Here is a 21,450-nt window from a genome sequence, read left to right as displayed (position 1 = left end):
AAAGTTCTGTCCATGGGAAGGCTGTCCCTGAGGAACCATTCGTAAGTATGTCTATGGAGAAGGAACCATTAAACCATCCCAGGGCCAAGATGGAGTGATACTAATAGGTTCGATTAATTGTTCTAAATGAGGCTGACAAAATAGAATTGTATCCACTGGAATGTTAAATGATAACCTCTCATGTTAACATAAAAATGACCATACTTAACACATTTACTATAATATCCTCACTTTAATTTTTAAATTTTTATCAGACCTGTGATTTCATAAGTGTATTTCACATCTGGTAAGCACTTGCTCAAGCAATACCAAACAGACCCTCCCTACAGACAGTCTTAACTTAGAGAGTTAGTTACTCCCTAATCACTAAGAAGCTAAGGGCCTAACCCAAGGTTGCAGTCAGAATATGGCAGAAGCCAGTCTGGATCACACGTCCTTCTGTCTCAAAGCAAGCTCTCTATACACATACTACACTACCGACCTTTGAACACTTCCACTGAATTAAAAAAGACGGCTTGAAATTGTACACCAAATGATTCCTCTGATGACATCACATAACAGTAAATTGTTGACCTTGGTTCCTTCACCTTGGGTACCAATGGAGCACAGGAGTAAGCTGAAAATGTTTCAGGTATAGGTCAAGCAACAGGCAGAGGTGTTCTTCACAAGAGGGTAGCCACTAGGGATTTAGTTGTTTTTGTCCACAACTCAAGAAGAACATGCATTAAGGAATGGAGTTGCAATCTACATTGGTAGAAGGAATACCAACCAATAATATCAAAGATGTTTAAAGTAATAAAGAGTAATGGGAAATGGATTTATGGAGCTAGAGATAGCACATACAAAACATGGCTAATTAAAGAATAAATTAGGAAAAAACACTACCCTATTACAAATCAGCTATGGCATAAATGGAAAGAGAATTGGCCTCAAAGCCAAGAAAACCTGGATTTGAGTCTTGCACCTGAAAGTCACCTTAACCCCTCAGTCCCCTGGGCAAGTCTCTAAGACCATTATGAAGAACCAACTTGTATGGGTGGTGGGGGTTTCCTTATGTCAATGTATGCTTAAGTACAATCGCTATCTTATTTAAGTATGATGAAAATATTTTAAAACTAGACATGACATTAATCAAAACTAACCAAAAACTTTGCAGTGGAGTTTTTATAATACAGAAAAGAACAGGATCATTATATAATATAAAAATAACATGTAACCCTCTTCGACAATCTCCTTTCCTTCTCCTCCCATTTGTGGACTACCCAAGATCACAAAAGTGTTCCAGGAGTCATCCTCCACAGTGACATATCCTGATGTTTCCTGAGATGGAGGGACAAGAAGAGCACTGTACTGAAAAAAATCAAGAAACTTGGGTTTTGGTCAAGGTTTTCCTAATAAGTAGGTATGTGACTGCAAGCGACTTCCTTGATCTCTTTGGATCTATTTCCTGTTGCATAAAATGACAGAGTTAGGTTTTATAATTTCTAAGGTCTAATGTAGTTCCCTCATCTCTATGATCCTCACCAAGTTCACATTAATGTTACCCCAAGGGCTTATGGCCACAACCAATTTTTTTTGGGGGGGGGTGAGGCAATTGGGGTTAAGTGACTAGCCCAGGGTCATACAGCTAGTAAGTGTTAAGTGTCTGAGGCTGGACTTGAACTCAGGTCCTCCTGAATTCAGGGCCAGTGCTTTATCCGCTGTGCCACCTAGCTGCCCCGGCCACAACCAATTTTGAACTACTTCCTTTCTTATAAATTAGATTCCTATTAAAAATAGATGCTAAGGAAGATGGGGCAGGAAAAGGGCATCAGAATACCTGGTGCTTCTGTCTGCGCTTCCTCTCCTGTTCAATCTTCTGTTGTTTCTCAAGCTTTTCTGTCATGCGAGCTTCCCTCAGTGTTTGCCTCTTGCTGCGTTTGTAGGCTTTGGAGTTCAGGGCAGTCTCTAAGGTTGTGTCTCGACGCATACAGGCCACCACTTCTTGTCTTAACTGTCAAAAGAAAAAAAGATAACATTCCTTAAAGGAAAGTTGATGTCTTTGACCTTAAATACAAGATAGCCCCAAAGTTTTCGTGAAGTTTCAAGTTATTAAAACTTGTCTTTTATGTAAGAGAATGTACTTTAAATGAGATTTTTCATTGGGTTTGGCCTTCACTAAGGTTTCTACAGTTTATTAACCCTCAGAGACAACTGGAGAAAAAACTATATTAAAATACCAAAATTAAATTATATTTTCAATGCAGGTATAATTTTTCTTCTGTTAAAATTCCATAAGTCATTAAAAGTAACTACAAAATGAAATAAAGTCTTCCCTGATTACCTCTTTTGAAATTGACACCTCTCTCTTCATACTTCTTACAGCACAGTGGCTAAACATTTCCTTTGCCCTTACCACAATGTCCTTGTATCATACTTATTTAAGTGCCTGTTCCATGCCCCTTCCACCATGAGACGGTAAGCTTCTCAAAGGCAGGGATGGAGGTGTTTTTCTTCCTGGTATCCTTTGTGTGTGTAAGCAATATACCTTGGACATAAACCAGATTTAATAATTTTTAGCTAACTTTAATTCAGTTAATGTAAAAATGGCAAAGAAATACCTTCTATACTTTAAATGTTGGCTTATTTTATTTAGTCATGCTTTGTTTTTCATTTAAAATTAAATTTCTCTTTCTTAGGACTATGGATTAACTTCAATAATACAATGATATGATAAAAACATTCATTTCATATTGTAACATATCAACGGATACTTAATATCATCTGTTTAATGGTTCATTTACAAAGAATGGAGGTATTAGTTATAGCTGATAGCAGCTCTACGTGTGTGTTATATGTAATTATACATATGTGAGTCAATAAGCATTTATTAAGCACCAATGTGCCAGGCATTGCCCAAAGCCCCGAGGGTTGGGGAGTTGATATATTTTATATATAAATATATATACAATCACAAAGAATATCACTGTATATATAAAAAATAAAAAAGAATATCACTGTGTATACACACACACACACACACAGAGTGATATTCTTTTTTAATTGTTTTATTATTTTTTACAGGGCAATGAGGGTTATGACTTGCCCAGGGTCACACAGCTAGTAAGTATCAAATGTCTGAGGCTGGATTTGAATTCAGGTCTTTCTGAATCCAGGGCCGGTGCTTTATTCACTTCACCACGTAGCTGCCCCCTTACAGTGATATTCTTTGTGAGAATAATAATCTTTAAGTAACAATATAAACTTTCAATCAATCACAAAAAGGGGTGTGTGTGCATGTGTGTGTATGTATATGTATGGTGATATTCTTTGTGAATATATAGTGATATTCCTTGTGATTGATTGAAAGCTTATATTATTACTTAAGGATCATTATTAATCATACTGAATATTAAGTATATAATATGTATTTCCCTATTAGATGATCTGGAACCAACATTAAATTTAATAAAAGCTATTTAACTTTAATTTAATGCTAAGTTTGTAAATACAGGTAGCAAAATTCCCCAAAATCTTAAACCAAGAAAATCAGAAGAAAACTAAATTATAAATAGAATTATATATCCAAAACTGAAGCTAGCCTTAAAAGCCATGAACACATTGGTTAACATTTATCCATTCACTAAAATTTTATCTAGTGTTTATGATGTAAATTCATGGAATTTACACTTAGATAAGATGAAATGGACTTGAAAATACTTTTTTTTTCAATTTTTAAAAGTGCTTGTTAGCTATAATGTCCCCAAACTAACACCTATTTGAACAAAAAAATTGCAAGAAGATAAGATCAATATACCACTGGATTAGTTATGTCAATTTTCAACAATTCAGTTCAAAAAACATTTATTGAACAACTACCTAGTACAGAGCACAGTGCCAAGTATTGAAGAATAGACCACATTTTGATAAGGCATAGCCCTTGCCCTCATGAAGCTTAAAGCTTAATAGTAGGAATACTTACAATAGCTATAATACAAAATAATATATACATATGTAAGAAGAGGTGTAAAATGCTAGGTGAGATCCAAGAACAGTAGTTTACTATTAGCAGACAGTTGCCGCATTTAAACTAAGCTTTAAAAGATATGTATGATTTCAACAGAGAGAGAGAATAACATTTCAAATCCAGGCTATGGAGAAACAAACTGTTGAGTATGGTTATAGTACAGAATATGTAGCAGCAAATAATATAAGACTAATCTATTAAGACAGGATGGTACCAGACTATAGAAGGCCTTGAATATCCAGAGTCAGAAGGAGTTTGAGTTGTACTTGGTTATTAGCAAAAGAGATCCACTGAAGGGTTTAAAGTATGAAATAACCAGGTTTAAGCATATTAAGTTTAGTCTGGCAGTGGTGTTGAAGATCCAAAGATTACAACATAACTAGAGATCATATCTGAACCACTAAGTTGGACGTGCTTAGGATTTTAGTCATATCTCAAACATGCCAAGTCATGTAATGCAATAACTTTGAAATGCTTCCAATCATTAATATTTCACTTACCATTTTATAAAGTCTTAACAAAGAAAAAAAGATTGGACAATGAAATGCTCATTCCCACTGTTTACTAAGGCAACCTATGGCAAAATTGACCAGTTTACTTTTGGTCAAAACTGGGGTATACTATGCACCAAAATTTACAAAATAAATAAAGCTATTCTATCTTGCATTGATATTTATATGAATCTGTGATGTCATCAATGCATTCCTGCCTCCATTAGTGTAGATCCCAAATCTTCCCTTCCAAGTTTCCTAAACCCGTATAATCCTCGTCCATTTCTTTCTAAGTTCCTGTTCAGTTGTTTCAGTCATGTCTGACTCTTTGTGACCCCATTTGAGGTTTTCCTGGCAGAGATACAGAGTGGTTTGCCATTCCCTTCTCCAGGTCAATTTACAGATGAGGTAACTGAAGCAAACAAGGTGAAATGACTTGCCCAGGGCCACACAGCTAACAAGAATCTAAAGACAGATTTAAACCCAGCAAGGTGAGTCTTCCTGACTGCTGGCTCAGTACTCTATCCACCTAGCTGTACCCTCCATAAAGTCTTTACATAATTTGATTGCAGCCTTCCTCTAATATTTTGTGCATATAGGGCAGTTCTAGTTTGTCTGTCTGTGCCAGGGAGCACCTTCTTCTTCTGGTTATAAACATCTCTGATTATTACCTGTCATATATGTCACCCCTACTTACAACTACCACACAGCTTCACATTGCCCTTTAGGTAACCTGCAATTTTTATTTCTTGTGGGGTTCCATGATTCATAGCCAAACAGCAGCCACAGGAGAACCCTGGGGTTTCAAAAATGAACCTTTGTGGCAGGCGGGGATCATTGAAATCGAGTGATTTCCTAAATCCAGCTTGATCTCCCTCCCTCTTGTATTCAAATCTGGGTCTCGCTCCCAGTTCTTCTACTGGAAGATATATGTACTAAGGAACTAAATGAGAAGCCACCTAAATGCACATCATAATCTGAGCAATAGGACTTCATTGTCCAGTGTGTTTTTTCAATCTTGGCAGTCAGGCTGATTACTTCGCTTTTCATGTAGAAGACTTTCTTGTATTCTGAGATTTCACAAAATCCACACAATATTCTGGGCGTACTTGAATAATGAGAGGATCTTTCCATCTATGGGGACTTGCTTTTCTTTTTGGACAGAGTGCAAGACATCCTCCATGACACCATTAGCACTGCAGATGAGCACATCCCCCGGTAGACACTGACTTAATGTACATCTTCAGCTGGTCTTTGAATGGCTATTTTCTCAGTTACATCTGTCATGGAATCTTTTAGGACTTTAGGCTTACAAGGCACCTCATTTCAAGGGGCACCTTAAAAGCTTTATTTTGTTCTATTTAGGCCAATGCTCTTTTGAAGTCAACAAACCATGCGTGCTGAATGACCTTATATCTTTTGTACATCTTTCAGCTGTGTGAATATGAAGAAGAAAAATCTTCTGGGAAAGGCTGCCTATTTCGTTCTCATGATTTCATCAGTACCTAAGATGAGGCCATATCATTCATTCATTCATTCATTCATTCATTCATTCATTCATTCATTCATTCAACAAGCATTAATGAAGCAACAACTCTGTGCAGAGCATTTTGACTGCTAGTTCCTTAAGACCAAGGGCCGTCTTTTATCTTTCTTTGGATCCCTAGTAGTTGGTACAGTGCCGGGCACACGATAGATGTTTAATAAGGGTTTACTGACTATATGCGGGGGGAGATCTAATCTACTTGGGGAATAAGAAACTAATATAGGTATTTGTAAAGCAGAATATTACATGATTAAGTACACTGAATGCAAAACAAGTTTCTCTATGCGGTCTGAGCAGGAAAAGGTTATAATTAATGGAGGGAATTGAGGAATGCTTCATAGAGAAAGTGCCAATTAAGTTAGCTTTACAGGATAGCTAGGAATTAAGCAGATGAAGGGGGTTGATATTACAAGCATAGTAAAGAGGTGATATGAAGGTGGGGAAAAGGGTAGTTCAGTTCTGTTCAAGCACATAGGGCATGAAAGGGAATAATATGAGATAAAACAAGAAAGGCAAGGTGATGTCAAATGTCATGGAGTCTAAATAGGATTCAGTCTATTTGATAGATGACTGATTGGTTTCTCTATATCTAATGCCTCTCTGAGCTTCACTGCCTGGAAAGACTTACAGCATCGCAGAGGTAGAAGGGAGCTCAGAAGCCATCCTGATCAACTCATAAATTAACAAGAATCTCCTCTACAATATAACCAATGAGTAATCTTGAAGATCCCTAATAAGGGAGAAAGTCACTACTTCCCAAGACACTCAGCAGCAAGGTCCAATAGTTCTACTTGTTAGGAAGTTTTTCTTTTCTTTAATCCTAACTTTGCCTCTTTGAAATTGCTATCCCCCTGCTCTTACCTAATTTCTCTATCTGGGACCACAGAGAACAAAGTCTATTCCCTATTCCATGTGACAGCCCTTCAAATATCTGATAGTGATAATAACATCCCCAAGACTTCTTTTCTCCAGTCCAAACACCTCTAGTTCCTTCAAACAATACTTCTACGACATGATCTCAAGAACCATCATCCCCATGATGTTCTCCTCTGGAAGTCCTCTGGTCTTACATGCAGAGCTTCAGAAAAAGTCCCCTCTGTCTACTGTTTGTTAATGGAAGCCAACAGATACAGGGCAGTTTGCTTCAGGTGAATTAAGGTTTCCAAAGATGCTCAGTAAAAGAATATTTCACCCTACCAAAGGAAAGCCATGGTGTCCCAACCTTCAAACCCCCAGAATAAAACAGACACCTTTCTAGTATTTCAGCATAGGTGGGTCCTTCCTTGAAGATCCATGCACCATATGACACAAAGTAGGATTCTTGGACATTTGAATTTTTCTCTTGAAAGGCTTGTAAATGGCAAGAAGGAGCACACATTTCTCAGGAATAGATTTCTGCTTAACAACTGGCAATCATTTATTCAGCATCTATTCTGTGAAACCTAATGTGCCAGGCCCTGGCAGCCCTGCAAAGTTTAGAGAATATATCTCATCTCTTTGAGGTTGCAGAGATATTGGTCAGAAGATAATGACATCTTGTCCATAGCCACTTTTGTTTTTTGTTGTTTTTGTAAAAGCAAAATCTGTGACTTCTTTCATTCTTTTAGGCTCTTCTCTGAGATATCTTTCAGACTGATCCCTGAGGGTCTTTAAAACTGTGTTACCTAGAATATGGATTTCTCCTGTCATTTCTAGACAATCTTCTCAACTTCATTTTCTTAAATGCCCCTTCTGCTTCTTCACACAATGCTTCAGCTAATGCAGTGGCAGACTCCAAACAGAGATGACAATAGACTAGAATAGAAACACAGAGAGATCATTTCCATTTCTAATACACTAGTCATCCTCCCAAGTTTAATGCCTTTTGGGAAATGTGGGTCTCCCATAAAGCACACTGCAGATTACTCTTCTCAACTGCTTTTTGGGTTTGGTGAGACAATGCTGCTCATTATCTTCCACCATCCTTCTCTATAAGGTCAGCAAGTGAACTTACATATCCCAATCTGGTGCTGCCTTTGGCTGCTGTGGTTTTCTGCTTGGAAAGATCATCCATTTTTTTTTTTGCTGTCTGCTTTATACCAACTAAGTTTCTCTATGACATGGTGATCACTAGAATCATTGTCTTTCCTTTGATTGATACCCATTTTCCAGAACTGAACATCTTGTTTAAAAAGCCAGGGTAGTGCTACTGTCATCACATACAGCATGATCTTCTTCCTTTATTCTGTCTTCTAAATTGATGCTAGTTTTGAACTTTAATCAGTCAGTGATTTGACTAACGGTGATCTGACTGTGACCCAGATGATGAGGATGTTCAATCCCCATTAGTCACAGGTCATTTTTTATGCTCTTCAGTGTTCTCAAAGTCCCTCTTCTTCCAACTCTGCTCTTAAGAAAGTATTCATGATGTATAAGATGGAGGTGTCTGAACAGTAAATATTTTTCCCCTTGAGCCTAAGCTGTATTTTTCAACATAGATTTGCTTTCTTCACTTTCACAGCAATGCCACCAAATGGTCTGTAGGTCAAGTCCAAATGGGCATATTAAGGGTTTCATTAGCACATTTGCCTCTTCATCCTCTGTAATGGTTTTTAACACATAAGTTGCAATGATCTTCATGGCAGTGTGTTTGCTTACACTCATCCTGAGGCAAGATGACCAAGAATCTCATGAAATGTGCTATTTTGTTGCTTTTCAGTACATGAAAACAATTCTGCCAACACCTTACTTATGCTCCAGGGAAAACCTGAGTCATCTTTCCATTTACTTACAACTTTTTTTCATCTTCTGACTTCCTTTAGGCTGAGAATGTTGTTATGGATGTGGTTCAGTTCCTCCAGCAAACTGTCTTATCTTCTTTACTGATGGTTACAGCAGGACCTCACATCTAGAGCACTGACAGTCAAATCAATGTCAGTGGAGGGCCTGAGAGCTCTAAGAGTCTCAGCCCTTCCCACACTCCCTTGCCCACACTTCTGCCACTGACACCATAGAAGCAGGACTAAGGGTTGATTTCTTTGTAAGTTCACAGGCTGCCATGGGCAAAAGCTTCATCCTTTAACGAGACCAGCTTCCCAGTGATGAGCGTCTTTCTCTCCATATGTTAAATGGCTCCTTAGACAGCAGATATGCTCTGCTGTCTGCTACCTACTTTGATGCATCACACGGGTCTCTTAGCCTAATATTAAACAAAACAGGTCACCTCCCACAGCTCAATGAGTCATCAGAGTGCGGCTTGGGTCGGGGTAACCCTTCCTCATCCCAACCTTGTCCTTCCAGATCTGAGCTCATCACAGAAGTGTTTTCTCAAAGACAGGTGGCTCTACCAGCCCTTTTCTTAGTCCAAGCTGTGGCCAATCATCTACCCCACTCTTTGGACTACTCAGCTTAAACAAAGAAATAAAAATGGAGGAGAAGGAACTGATAGCTATAGGCCCCAAATAATTTGAGCTTGTTTCCATATGATGCTACTAATCTGAGGAGTACAGAACGCATTCTCAGCTTTATCCACAGGGGATTATAAGAAGGCTCTATTAGTTAGTCCTAGGCACCAGCATAGGCAGCCATCGATCCAACCAGGCTATTTGACCATCTGCCCTGTTTCTCCCCATCTGGATCAGTCCCCTCTACAGCAGTATAAACTGGCTGTGGATAATCAATTGTTCAGTTTTCAGGGTGAGCATTGGCAAGTTACACAAGAGCTTGATTTATTGTTTTGTTGATTATCTAGACTTAAGAAAGTGATGATAATGCAATTTAAATTTAAAAGTGTGTGTCATTTGAAAAAAGGCACCCCCATATATTTTCAAACAACACAAATGTGTCATGGGTACTTTCTTTTTCTTTTTTTTTATTTGTTTTTTTTTTTTTTTTTAGTAAGGCAATTAGGGTTAAGTGATTTGCCCAGGGTCACACAGCTAGTAAGTGTCTGAGGTCAGATTTGAACTCAGGTACTCCTGACTCCTTTCTTTTTCTTTTTCTTTCTTTTTTTTTTTTTGTCTGAGAGGTGGGTGTTAAAAATTTACTGGCACACCACAGCCCCCAGGCTTTGGAAAAGTTAATTCATTCATCTCTGAAGATTGCACTCTGGGGTCTCCAGCCCAGTTGACTGGTGATTGAATAAATGTAATTCAATCTACTTAGCCTACTATGTCTACTATCTGGTCCCAGTGCTTCATTCACCTTAACATTTCATCTCACCCCCAAACAATACCTTCTGCCATCCTGCTACTATCAGGCATGTAGTTTCTTGGTCTCTCCCCTGTTCCATTTCCTACTTCTTCCCCTGGACACTACAATCAAGTCAATAATATCACTACTCTGGCCACCACTTCCCTATGTGTGAGGTCTTTTTCTGACAGAATATGATCTTCTTGAGGGAAGGAACAATTTATCTTTTTAAAAAATGGTATCTTCAACACTTAACACAGTACCTGGAATTAAGGAATGATTTTCATGCATTTGTGCTACCACTAAAAACCTACATCTATGTTTGTTGCATAGATGTGGCCCCAGGCTACTGAAGGCTGTGCCACAAGACTGAAAGCATTAGTAGGTACTAACCAGAAAAACACAGCTTGAGTGTGGGCTGAGCAAAGGACTGTACATATATCTGTGATACAAGAGCCAGTCTAAGTTCTAAGAAGCTCTGCTGTGGGTACCACAAAGTAATGAGTTCATTACCATGAGGTAATCAAATTTTTTGACTATTTTAGTTCCCAGAAACTCTAGAGAGTGGCAGATCTGAGTGAAGTATCCATGTTAAAAAAAATTATGAGTCCATGGAATACTGAAAAAAATAAGAGCCATAATATAAGTCACAAGGCAGCGAGGTAGTGCAATGATCAGAACACTAGAACTTTGGAAGACCGAAGTTCAAATCCAGCCTCAGACACTTATTTCTAACTGTATAACCTTGTCTGCCTCAGATTCCCCATCTGTAAAATGGCGATAATAATAGCATCCACCTGACTCTCAGAATTGTTACAAGGATCAAATGAGATCCTATTGTGAAATGCTTTGTGCATCTTTAAAGCACCATATAAATGCTGGCTATTATAATGATTAATGCACCGAATGAATATCAATCTGCATGTGGACTTGAACTGTCTCGAGGACTGTAACAAGCATTTCTTATAAAAAATTTTATGATACGGTTAACGTAGTTGTGGAAATTTATTTTGATTTGGGGACCCTACCTTTAGGCTGAGATTAGAAAGCCTTAGGCCCTCAGGGTCTCTTCCCCTCCCCCTCTGCTTCAGCTGATCCATAAAGCCCCATGGGCTGTACAAGACGCCAGGTCAGACAGCTGGGGAAAAAAAGCCCCCAGCTCCCTCCGACCTGAGCGGAGCTATCTGAAAGATCCCAGATAGCCTGTGCTGAGGCACGTGAGGCTGGAGCGCACCCCCCCCCCACCAGCCACAGCCCTGGCTGGAGGATTAGCTTGGTCTGTGAGGGTGCAGGAAGTCCCAAGATTTGAGTGGAGAGAAGAAAAGGTATATATAGACCTGGGAGTTAGACAGCAAGGGGGGGGCAGATGAGAGAGGCTGAGAAGAGGTTCAGACGGACGAGACGAGGAACAAGAAGAGGTCAAGAGGCTGCTGAGGAGACGGCAGAGGTTGGAGAAGACAGATGGGGCTACAAGGACACAGGAGAAGATGAGAAGGACTAGAAGCAGGGAAAAGAGAGGCCGAAGGGCAGACTGACGGAGCAGACAGACAGAAGGTTGATGAGAGAGAAACACAGGGGTTCAGCAGTGGCAGTAAGGAGAGGAAAGTTGGAAGCAGGGGGATTTACAAAGTGAAAGGGGCTTGGCTAAGGCCCTCATTGTATTAAAAAGGTTACAGGCCTTATTACAAACCAGGGAAAGTATAATGTGCCCTGAGGCAGGAGGCGGCTAAGGCCCTTATTGTATTAAAAAGGTTCCAAGTGCAGCAGGTGGGAAAGAGATGCAGTGGAAAGAGACCGCAGGAAAGCAGTCAGGTTGTACATTTTATTTCCCTGTATTCTTAATTTTCAATAGTATCTCATAAATAAACTCTGCTTTGATTATTTAGTTAAGAGGCTTCTTAATATTATGCTTATCAATTTGGGAGTGGAGCAGTGTGGTGGAACTTTGTAAACAGCCCACATTAAATTAATAGCACTCAGATAGCCAATTAGTCAAAAGTCCCCAGATTAGTCATCAATCAGCTTTAGTCCCCCTAAAATTAGGCCCAATCATCCAAAAATATTTCCTACATAGTAAAAGAGTAATGCATACATGAAGAAAACCATTCATAATCATTACTAATTTCTGACAATCATTTATGCCTCCGAAGAAACTTTGTTCTAGCACAATTATTCCACCTTCTTTTTCTGGGGAGCCATAATGGTGAATCTGAGACATCACATGCCATAATATTACATTTATGACATCACCACAAGATGAAAGAAAAATCTTTTCAGAGATCTCCAATAAGATATGTTCTTTCCCTCCTTCAAACCCAACAAAAATTTCATTTATACACCTCTCCTGGAAAGAATAGGGGGATAGAATTACTAGAAAACTAAGTTATTTTGTCTCTAATACTTCGGATTATATATAGTCAATTCAAACGATAAACTTTTTTATAGGCTTTACATTTTGTGACAATATCATATGAGCTGATGGGATTATCACAGGTCGCATTTTGGGAAGCAATCATATTTATTTCCTATATTTCAGGTTCAGTGAGAAAGGCATTACCTGTCGTTGAAAATTCAGTAACCTAAGAGCCTTCAGTTCCACTGTAGCCTTGGTTCGTAAATCTGGAGGCAGGGAGCCTGGCAAATTTTCCAGTTCTTGGATTCTATGAGCTATGCGAGCCTGAAGTCTAAAAGAGATAATAAAACAGAATAGGGGTTAAGAAATAGTTAGCACCTAGCCATAAATGATAAAAAACAATTCCTAATTTAAATTCAAAACAAAATATATTCTGGATTTCCCCTAGGCAATTTTTGATGTTCAAGTAGATTTTCCCATAGTAGGACGTTAAGAAAAGACAAGACACCTTTAGGCATTAAGCCAGATAGACGCCATCCATATGTTGTTTACCATACCATACTTTCCACATATACCTTTTTTCAACAGCTCAGATGAATCTACAAATTCTAATAAATTACCCTTCTGTGGAGCAAATCACATGGTACTATAGGCATAGTAGGCATTAAATGTTTGTAAAATTAAACTGAAACCATATTTTATAGACTAGGGCAATTAACTTTTCCATTCTCTTTCACTGTTGTTTCCTGAGGACAATATGGAGAGATTGTAGAGCTGATGCTACAGAATTTCTAACTTGCAGTTCTGTCCTCGGGTAACCAGGCCATTCTGATTCTCTGACAAGACACTAACAACAGTCATTACAGCAAAGTGGCTAAAATCAATCACGTACATTGAAGCCTCAGAAAGTTACTCAGTGTGTGTCTTCCCAGATACACCTTCTAAATTTTAATTCCTTGACCACTAATGTTTGGCATTTTTCAGCAAAAAACAAAAACAAAAAAAACCCCTTAAAAACCAATAAGGTAAAATGAAACTTGAGGTATCTCTGCCAGTTCTAATCAGTTAAGAAAATGGGTTAAAAGTATCACTATGGATATTCATTTTAGCCACAATTTAAAATAACAATTTCCAGTAATTTATTATTATAAATGTAAAATGTGAAGATATGGCCCACAATCATTACCATTAGGCATTATATTAACAGATCTATATCATATGTTCTCCAATTATTTCAGTTCACCTTAACCTTAACAGAACTTCACTTTTACATTCATTCAGAACCAAGATCCATACCATCTATATTTAATGGATCTGCAACTGTTGTCAGTTCATATATTTCAATATGGAAGGAAACTTAACGATCATTATTTTATAGATGAGGAAAGTGAGAAGCAGAAAAGTGTCTTGTCTGAGGTTACGCAGATGGCAGTCCCAGGATTTGACACCAGCTCTCCAAATTATGCAGCCTCAATCCATGTAGATTACACCTTGGTAAGTAGGGTAATGGGTTATAGTGACCACAAAGAAAAATACCATCAGTAGACCCACCAGGAATGCCCCTCTTCATACCCAGCTAGACTAGTTGTTGGTCTATGATCAGATCTGTTCTCAAAGCCATTCCAGTGTAGAAGCCAGACCTTCCAGAACTCAGTCAGAAGACCCCAATTCCTCTCAAGTCCTGGCTCTACTACTGACTTGCTGGGTCTATCTCCCTATTCTGTGGTTTCCTTATCTATAAAATGAGGACAGTAATACTTGCACAACAACTTTACAGGTTTATTTTGAGTTTCAAATGAAAGAATGCTGGTAACAATGCTTTGTAAATTTTAAGGTGGCAGGCATATGAACATCAGTCACTGTAACTGAGCTCTGCTGCTACATTCTTTAAAACCATGGATCCATATGCAAACTATTTTAAACTAATTTTTTTCAAAGTTAATGTTAAATTCCTAGTAAGCTGACCACTCCTACAAATATTTCATACTCATATTTAATTAATTAAATTAAAAATTTTCCTAAGTAACAACTTCTTATTAGCAAGAAGAGGTAGCAGAAAATATCCTTGAATTGATGTTAAAAGATATTTTAAATATTGTATCACCAACTTTTCAAACATGTCTATAGTTTAAATGATGAAAAAAATCTATTAAATTCTCAAACATTCATTTGCTACAGAATATGCCCTTCTCCAAAGCAAAGTGAAAGGAGAAATTATGATGTCCAGATATTGAGTTTTCATATTTGGTTAATTACATATTTATCAAAGACTGTCCTAATTTTACTACACTGAAATAAGATGTCCCAGGATATTAATTTTCCATTTTCATTAACAAAGAGATACAGAAGTAAGCAAAAATTGAAAATTAATATCTCAATCTAGTTAGAAGAAAAAAATTTTCTCTGTTATGCTTCCAAAAATGGAACAACTGGGCAGTCTGAGCCAAACAAATAATTGTAATGACAATCAAGAACAAAGTAGTAGGAGCAGCTAGGTAGCACAGTGGAAAGAGCACCGGCCCTGGTTTCAAGGAGGACCTGAGCTCAAATCCAACCTCAGACACTTAACAATTACTAGCTGTGTGTGACCCTAGGCAAGTCACTTAACCCCAATTGCCTCACTCCCCCCCCCCAAAAAAAAGAACAAAGTAGTAGATTACGGAAATAAGATATTACTGAACTATTAGGGAGCTCTTCTTTTTTTAATCATGAAAGTATTTTGGTCAACATTTGCTTTTATAAGATTTCTAGTTCCAAATTTTTCTCCCTCTCTCCCTTCCCTCTCCCCTCTCCAAGTTAGCAAGCAATCTGATATAGGTTATATATGTACAATCACATTAAACATATTTCTGCATTAGTCATGTTGTGAAAGAAGAATCAAAACAAAAGGGAAAAACCTCAAAAAACAAAACAAAACAAAACAAAAACAAAAAAAGTAGAAACAGCATGGTTCAATCTGCATCCAGATTCTATAGTTCCTTTTTCTGGATGTGGAGAGCATTTTCCATCATGAATCCTTTGGAATTATCTTGGATCATTATTGCTGAGAAGAGTTAAGTCTATCACAGTTGATCATCACACAATGTTACTGATATTGTGTACAATGTTCTCTTGGTTCTGCTCATTTCACTCAGCATTGGTTCATGTAAGTTTAAGGAGCTCTTTTATAGAGATCTTTTATTGTTGTTCAGTTGTGTCTGATTCTTTGTGATGCCATTTAGGCTTTTCTTGGAAAAGAAACTAGAGTGGTTTGTCATTTCCTTCTCCAACTCATTTTACAGATGAGAAAGCTGAGGCAAACAGGGTTAAGTGACTTGCCCAAGGTCATATAGCTAAGTGTCTGAGGCCAGGTTTGAACTCAGGGCTTCCTGATTCCAGGCATGAAGCTCTATTCACTGTCCCATATAACTGCCTCTATAGAAAGAGCACTGTTTCTGAAAGATATGTGACTTATTTTTCCCTGAAAAATATAAAAAGTATGGTATAAAAAGTATGACTAGTAAAATTCTGAGGGCCTACAAAGATGTTATAAGAGTTTCATTCACCCCATGAAAATGAAGGCAAACACAACAATAATATCCTCAACAAAGTCCAAATCTGATGCTTCCCATGGTATGGACATTACCCTGAGTTCCTGTGGGTCATGCCAGTGGAGGAGACATCTCCCACGACCTACTCCATATAATAAAGGCTTCAAAATACAACTTTACCAGTAGATTGAGGTTTTAGTCAAAGAACAAACCAAACTAAGTACAGAGAATCTCAAATGACTTTTGGACATGGCAACCTATGAAACAGTGCAAAATACAAGATGGCAGGCAGCCACATGCACATACACTGACAAAAGCATGAGATGGGGGTGAGACAGCCACCCAACTCTCTCATAATTCTTTCTCTGTCCATGTGATTTTTTTCTCTGCAAGGATCACAAGACAATTCTCTATTAAGAGGTGATTTAACTCAATGAGGAAGTGAAGTAGGAGTGAAGGACTCCATGCAAATTATCCACCCACAAAGACATTTAGAAGCTTTTATTATTTCTCCAGAATCCCCTTTTCAATTTGAACTTTACACAGGATATCCTCTCATTACATTAATGACCATATATATGTCTGGTTTTAAAATTTTCTCACTTGACATTACTTATCATAAGATCATTAGAAAAGGTTATATCTGTGACTATACCTATCAAGAAATCTTGCATGATCTTAACATCTTCTCATAAAGATTTTATAGAAACAAGAAAGTAGGTATATGGATGAGAAGTCATTGGTATCATCTCAGTTGCTTTTTATTCGAATTTTCACCTCTTTGAAATATTTCAAACATCTATTCCTGGGTGCCTTTAAAATTGTGTCACCTCCAGTATCAGTTTCTTCTTAATATATATTGTTAAATAGAAATATATTATACATGTACACATGTAAACGCATATATATATGTATATGCACATACATGTTATGTGTTGTGTAGGCAGAAATAGGGATGATATATATATATATATCCACACATACATATATGAAAGATCACAATTAAACTCTAAAATAATTGTTTCTCATGTGTTATATAGTAAGAAGAAATTGAATTAAATCAAAGATGGTAAATAAAGCTCAGCAGAGATCTGTGCTAGGGACTAGACAATTTTGAACATGAATAGGAACGTATAGGAAAGAAAGGAAGATGTCAATCAAACGTTTAGGAAAAAAAGCTTGGGCCATAACAAGAGGGAGGACCAGACATTTTCTCCAATCCTCAAGTCCTCCTGAATCTCTCCAAAATAAGAACTATGCACAAGAGCTCAAGGACTTCAGCTGTCTCCATAGTCTGGTACAAAGAACCACCATGAAGTAAAAACCTAATGAGCAGAGAGAAAAGAAGGCTAAGCTCCAGCCCTAAGGCCTTCACCAAGTACTTCCTCCTCTACCACACTGATAGGCTGAACAAGCTAAGCAAAGGACTTGAATCCCTCTCACCTTCACCTACCTGGCTCCACCTGGTGCCACACCAATATTGAGCAATGCTTTGTGCGGTAACAGACCTCAGCCAAAGAAATGAGGAATGGGGGGAAGGAGAGTAGAGCTCAGCACGTGTGGTTGTGTAGCTCTCTACCAAGCCTGAGGGAATGGGACCAGCACCTAGCTGGGGCCTAGGCTGTCCCCCTAAAAGTCACTTGGGCCAGAAGCAGAGGGCAGTGAAATGTGAACTGTGGTCCAACTGGCTTGAGGCCCAGCCTCCAGGAAAATCACATTCAAAGGAGATAGTTGGTGATGAGGCATGTAAGGGAAAGGAGAAAGTGGGTGAGAGGGGCATATAAGGGGAAAAGGTTGAATCTGCCAAAGATCTTATAAGGAATAAAACTCAAAGACCTTTAACATAAAAAAAAACCAACAACAACAACAGGGAAATATTAATGAGAGAGGGGAATCTGGACTAAATGTTTAGGGATCAACTAAATGAATTCAAAATCTATGAATAAATATTGAAAGACAAAGGAAAATGAATCAACCCTAGATAAGGCAGAGGAACCCAAAGATTCCCACGAGACCACAGAGCAACAGCAGAGTATTCTTGAATGGTTTCAAAGAGAAATAAATTTTGTGAAAGCAAAATTTATGGCCTGCACAGCAGAAATAACTGGAAGAATAGAGACTGGTCTCTCCAAAAAAAAAAGAAAGAAGAAGTAGTTGGGAAGGCAAATACACAGAAGTGAAGGACAATCTGGAAAAAGAAAAGCAAAAAGCAATAATGTTAACAGAAACTGTGATCTCCATATAAGCAAAACATATTGATTTCAAAGACCAGATTTATAGAGAAAATAAAAGGTTTTAATTGTCTCAGAAGAAAATAAGTTAAAAAAAATTCCGAATACCGTAACATAAGAAATAATATAAGAAAATTGTCCAGAACTTCTGAACAGAGCATCAGTCAAAAGAATCCATAGATAACCTCCAGAGGGAAAAAATCTAGTAACTACTGATACAGAAGTCTGGTGTTTCTTCATCTCTACCCAATCTACACATGTATAATCTACACATATATCAAGGGCATATGTGATGAAGGATAAAAGGGGAAAAAAGCCTTTCGCAAGTGATATTCAATGGCAAACCACAACTCCATGCTCTTTAATCTTGCAACTGAACTGAAAGGTTCACGAAGTAAAAGATCCCATTATGTTTATTTTTTGGCAACACAAAAACATTTAATTTAAAAAAAAGCAAGAACCTTAAAGGCTTTCCTCCAATAAAGTATCTCTTATCCACATATCAACATTATGCAAGATTCCTAGAAAATGGGGTTATTAATACCAAGTGAGGTATAGGGAAAGGACATGTATGCTTACTAAAGAAAGCTGCTATCATGGCACCTGTCCATAGCAGAGAAAGTTATCTGGATGCTGCATTTGCAGATAACAATGCGCCAATTTGGTCAAATCCCAGAATTCTGCAAGGTCTTCTAAACGATATCCATACTCATCCAAAATGGTTTGGCTTAACCAGTTACATAAGGAAAAAACAAGTAAATGAAAAATTCCAGTACACAGAACAGTACCTGGAACGTGGTAAGTGATTAATAAAGGACAGCCAATTGATTGTCTGTTACCTAGACTATGATATACAACTGAATGGCCAACCCACAAAGTTGGTCCATGAGAATATATCTATCCTACATATACATAGAAACTGCACATGAATAACAAATGTAACAATTGGAGTGATGCCACCTGCTGGAGAATTACTGTAGGAAAGCTCCGCCATGAGGAGAAGGCATCTGAGGGCAAGCCATGCGGCTTTTTCTTGGTGTCAGGAAGTGACATTTGCTCGTGGGTACTGTCTATCAAAGCTACCAGCCAATTAGGTTACAGCTGTGTGTGCATGTGGATGGGATGTTCCCAGTTTCGCAGGAGGCATTGGGTCCTTTTTTGTTCCTGACCTTGCCATGGCAGGTCAGATGATGGGGTCTCTTAGAAATAGTTAGATTTTTACCTTTCTCTCTGATCATTAGATCCTAATGCTCTTTAATAAATACTTAAATACTCTTGCTAAAGCTTATCATTTATTGGCAACCACTCATTAGATATTTTGGACAACTAGCTAGAATTTTAGCCCCTTACACAAACTAGGCCTGGAACTGAACAAGATGAGAAGAATGAGCTTAATTCCCCTTGTGAAAGTTAACATAGCTTTTAAAGACTTCCAATCTTCCCCCTATCATAAAGGCCAACCTTTCTAACAACAATTTAATTATACTAGCTGGCTCAAAGTCATAGACTACAACAGTCTATGAAGAATTAAAGTTGAGGGTGACCCAGAAGTCAATGAAGAGGAACATCAATCTAATTAAGATAAGCAGATTAAATAATTTCATCAGAGAGATATATAACCTTAAAAGATGGAAGACCAGTTATGCATTGAGAACTAGCATTGATAACCATAGTGTCATGAAATTAAATGGAAGGCTCTCAGAATATTGGGTATAAACTCTGTGAATAATTTCCAGAAGGATATGGAAAAGACTCACATGAACACTACACAGAGAGACTGAAAGGACTATCTACACTCGTGAGGCACTGAATCCCTCATATTATTGAAGTTCATTTTGTCAATTTCAATCACTGTTCTTAACTTTAAATACATTCAGTTTTTCAGTTTTAGACTTCACAAGTAATGGTTCTACTACCATCAGCAATAAGTATTAGATTATTGTTTACAAGAGACCATTAGAGAATTGCTAACAAATGTGCTTCATTATATATCAATTTGCTATCTTCCAGTTTAGCTTAATAATAATCTTGGGATAACTGGCTTAGTTGCCTCTCACACCTAGCTCTCTTCAGGATCACTTCACCATCTAATGATTTTCACTGTTTTGTGAAACAGTACTGTTCATAGTCTTCCACCACCTCCTTCATAATATTTTGCAGTCGATCGGTCCAGTCAATAAATATTTATTAAGTGCCTACAGTGTGACAGACACTGTGCTAAAGTAAAAGACCATCATTGCTCTCAAAGAATTCAGTCTAATGGGGGAGACAACACTCAACTATGTAAAAATAATTTATATATATATATATATAATGGGAGATATTTTGAACAACTGTTACCCTTTATAGCAATGTCTCTTTACTTGACCAGGAGAGTAAGTGTTTCTGAACTATTGATTTCTTGATTATTTTAATCTCTTCTTTATGGCAACTGGTTTATACATCAATTAAACTTCTCTAAGAAGCAATCATAGTAATAAACAATATAGTTAATTTATTTTAACTAAATTATATCATTTTAATTAACAATAATTAATTGTTCCCTCTCCTTCCTACTCCCCTCCCTTAAAAAAAAAAAGAAAAAGAAAACCCTTGTAACAAATAGGCATGGTCAAGCAAAACACATTCTTGTATTGGTCATGCCCAAAAAATAAGTATCTCATTCAACATCCTGAGTTTATCATCTGTCATCAAGTTTTATTATCAGTTCTCTGGAACCATGGCTGGTAATTGAATTGATAAGAGTTGTTAAGTCTTCCAAAGTTGGTTTTTACAGTGTTTTTTTTTATTGTATAAATTGTTCTCCTTGTTCTGTTCACTTCATCGTACATCAGTTCATACAAGTTTTCCCAGATTTCTTTGAAATCATCCATTTGCCATTTCTAATGTCATTCCATTACATTCACTTATAATAATTTGTTCAGGTATTCCTCAAATGATGCTTATACCCTTAGTTTCCAGTTCCTTGTTACCACAATAAGAGCTGCTGAACATATGAATCCTTTTCCTCTATTTTTGTATCTCTTATCAATATTGCTAGTTCAAAGCAACAACAACAATTTAATTACTTTTGGGGCATCATTTCACACTGTTTTCTAGAATTCACACCCATCAACAGTATTT

General features: G+C 37.6%; 1 protein-coding gene across 5 annotated transcripts in view; it reads right to left on the bottom strand.

Moving 5' to 3' along the window:
- SMARCA2 (SWI/SNF related, matrix associated, actin dependent regulator of chromatin, subfamily a, member 2) overlaps window positions 1–21,450 on the bottom strand; it is a 211,838-nt gene that overhangs the window by 150,645 nt on the left and 39,743 nt on the right. For all 5 annotated transcript variants that reach the window (XM_043980573.1, XM_043980568.1, XM_043980560.1 and 2 more), the window contains 2 exons: window positions 12,771–12,897; window positions 1,820–1,993 (listed from right to left, as the gene is read on the bottom strand). In XM_043980573.1, coding sequence (XP_043836508.1) covers window positions 1,820–1,993; window positions 12,771–12,897 — 301 coding nt within the window. The remainder of the gene's footprint in view (window positions 1–1,819; window positions 1,994–12,770; window positions 12,898–21,450) is intronic.

This window comes from Dromiciops gliroides, chromosome 1 (assembly GCF_019393635.1).
Source record: "Dromiciops gliroides isolate mDroGli1 chromosome 1, mDroGli1.pri, whole genome shotgun sequence".
In the NCBI taxonomy this organism is placed as follows: Eukaryota; Metazoa; Chordata; class Mammalia; order Microbiotheria; family Microbiotheriidae; genus Dromiciops; species Dromiciops gliroides.
Note: the sequence above shows the minus strand (reverse complement) of the source record. Positions and strands in the feature narration are given on the sequence as shown.